The sequence below is a fragment of the Terrapene carolina genome, unplaced genomic scaffold (genome assembly GCF_002925995.2).
Source record: "Terrapene carolina triunguis isolate 2854851 unplaced genomic scaffold, T_m_triunguis-2.0 Scaffold48875, whole genome shotgun sequence".
Classification (NCBI taxonomy): Eukaryota; Metazoa; Chordata; order Testudines; family Emydidae; genus Terrapene; species Terrapene triunguis.
Window position 1 is genome coordinate 1 of NW_020713226.1, and position 1371 is coordinate 1371.

General features: G+C 65.6%; 1 protein-coding gene across 1 annotated transcript; it reads right to left on the reverse strand.

Annotated features, from left to right (window-relative positions):
• Positions 1–6: 6 nt before the first annotated feature.
• LOC112123800 (dnaJ homolog subfamily B member 2) lies at positions 7–1364 on the reverse strand (the record flags this gene model as incomplete). The annotated part of the gene is made up of 3 exons (XM_026646926.1): positions 1280–1364; positions 759–864; positions 7–72 (listed from the first exon to the last, which is right to left on the reverse strand). Coding segments are annotated over exons 1-3 (257 nt in total), but the record flags the coding sequence as incomplete, so codon positions are not given.
• Between the last annotated feature and the right edge of the window lie 7 nt (positions 1365–1371).

Sequence of the window (1371 nt, forward strand, 5' to 3'; positions counted from 1 at the left end):
CCGTTAACATGGATCGATTTCAGCTCCCCGTCCTCTTCCACCTCCACCCGCTCCTGCCCATTCTCCACAATCCTGCAGAGACAGACAGCGCCAGGTCAGCCAGCCGGCCAGGGCAGCACCCCGCGGAGGGTCCCCCGGGGACGGGGTGGGGGCACTGTGCGTGCCGTCTAGGGATTGTGCCAGGCTACGGGCTCCATGTGTGTCGGGGGCAGCTGCCAACTCCATTCTGAGCGTGGGCTGGTCGTTACCGTCTCAGGATCTCCTGACCTCGGGCGCAAGCGACACGCCCAGGGGGCGCAGGTCATTGATTTAAAGTGCTCTCCCATTGCAAGGGAATCGCTCTGAACTATCTCCCCTGCCCACCACTGTGCTGACAGGTTGCCAGGCAACAAAGCCTCCTGGTAGGACTCTGGGCTCCCTGGCTGGGGCTGATGGAGGCGTCACCCGGCAGAGGAGCTGGGAGGTTATAAAGGGCAGAAGCTGCGCTAGTCGGGCCGGGTCAGCAGGTCAAACAGAACAGCTGCTGCAGGAGGCAGCGGAGATGGGGGGACCCTGCCTGGACACAGCTGAGCCCCAGGAAGGGTGGGCTCTGGCGCGGCAGGACGTGGGACTGGCTGACCCCATGGAGGGCACTGGCGTGGCGGGAGGTGGGGCACCCGCCTGGCTGGCCCCATGATCTGGTCCCCTGTAGCAGCTGCCGTGTTGCTGGGAGACAGGCTGGCTTGGCCATTGGACAGTCCGCCCTGGTCCATCCCTACCTCTTCGTGGTGATGCGTTTGCCGTTGACGAAGGTGGTGGAGGTGGAAACCGAGCGGAAGCCGATTCCGGGGTCGGTGCCGGGGCTGAAGGACGAGGAGAAGAAATCTGAAAAACAAGGCGACAACCTCACAGCAGGAGCCCCCAGCCTGGGCCAGGCCCCGGGGAGCCCCGTGGGATCGCAGGGGGTCCCTTGGCCGGGTGTGAAAGGGTGACGGGGCGGTAACGGGTCAGCCAGGGGATGCACTGCAGGGCGGGTGTGAAACTGGGATAGAAAATGTCTGTCCAGGATTCGCAGGGCGAGACTGTCCCTGAGTCGCCGGAGCCGAGGGGAGGCAGTTTGGGCCGGGCTGGGGAGCCGGAGCCGGAGCCAGAGCCAAGGGGAGGAGGTTTGGGCCGGGCCGGGCCAGGGAGCCGGAGCGACCCAGGAGAAAGCTGGAGCTGGGACCACACAGGTGCCCTCTCCAGTGGGGCAGGTGCCCAGGGAGGACAGGCTGGCAGCAACAGGCAGGCTGCCCCCTACCTGAGGATGCCGGGAAAGAGGAGAAGAAGGAGCCTGGTCCGGGGCGTCGGAGGCCAGTTCCCCGCAGCTCTGAGAACGGCAGCATCTCATCT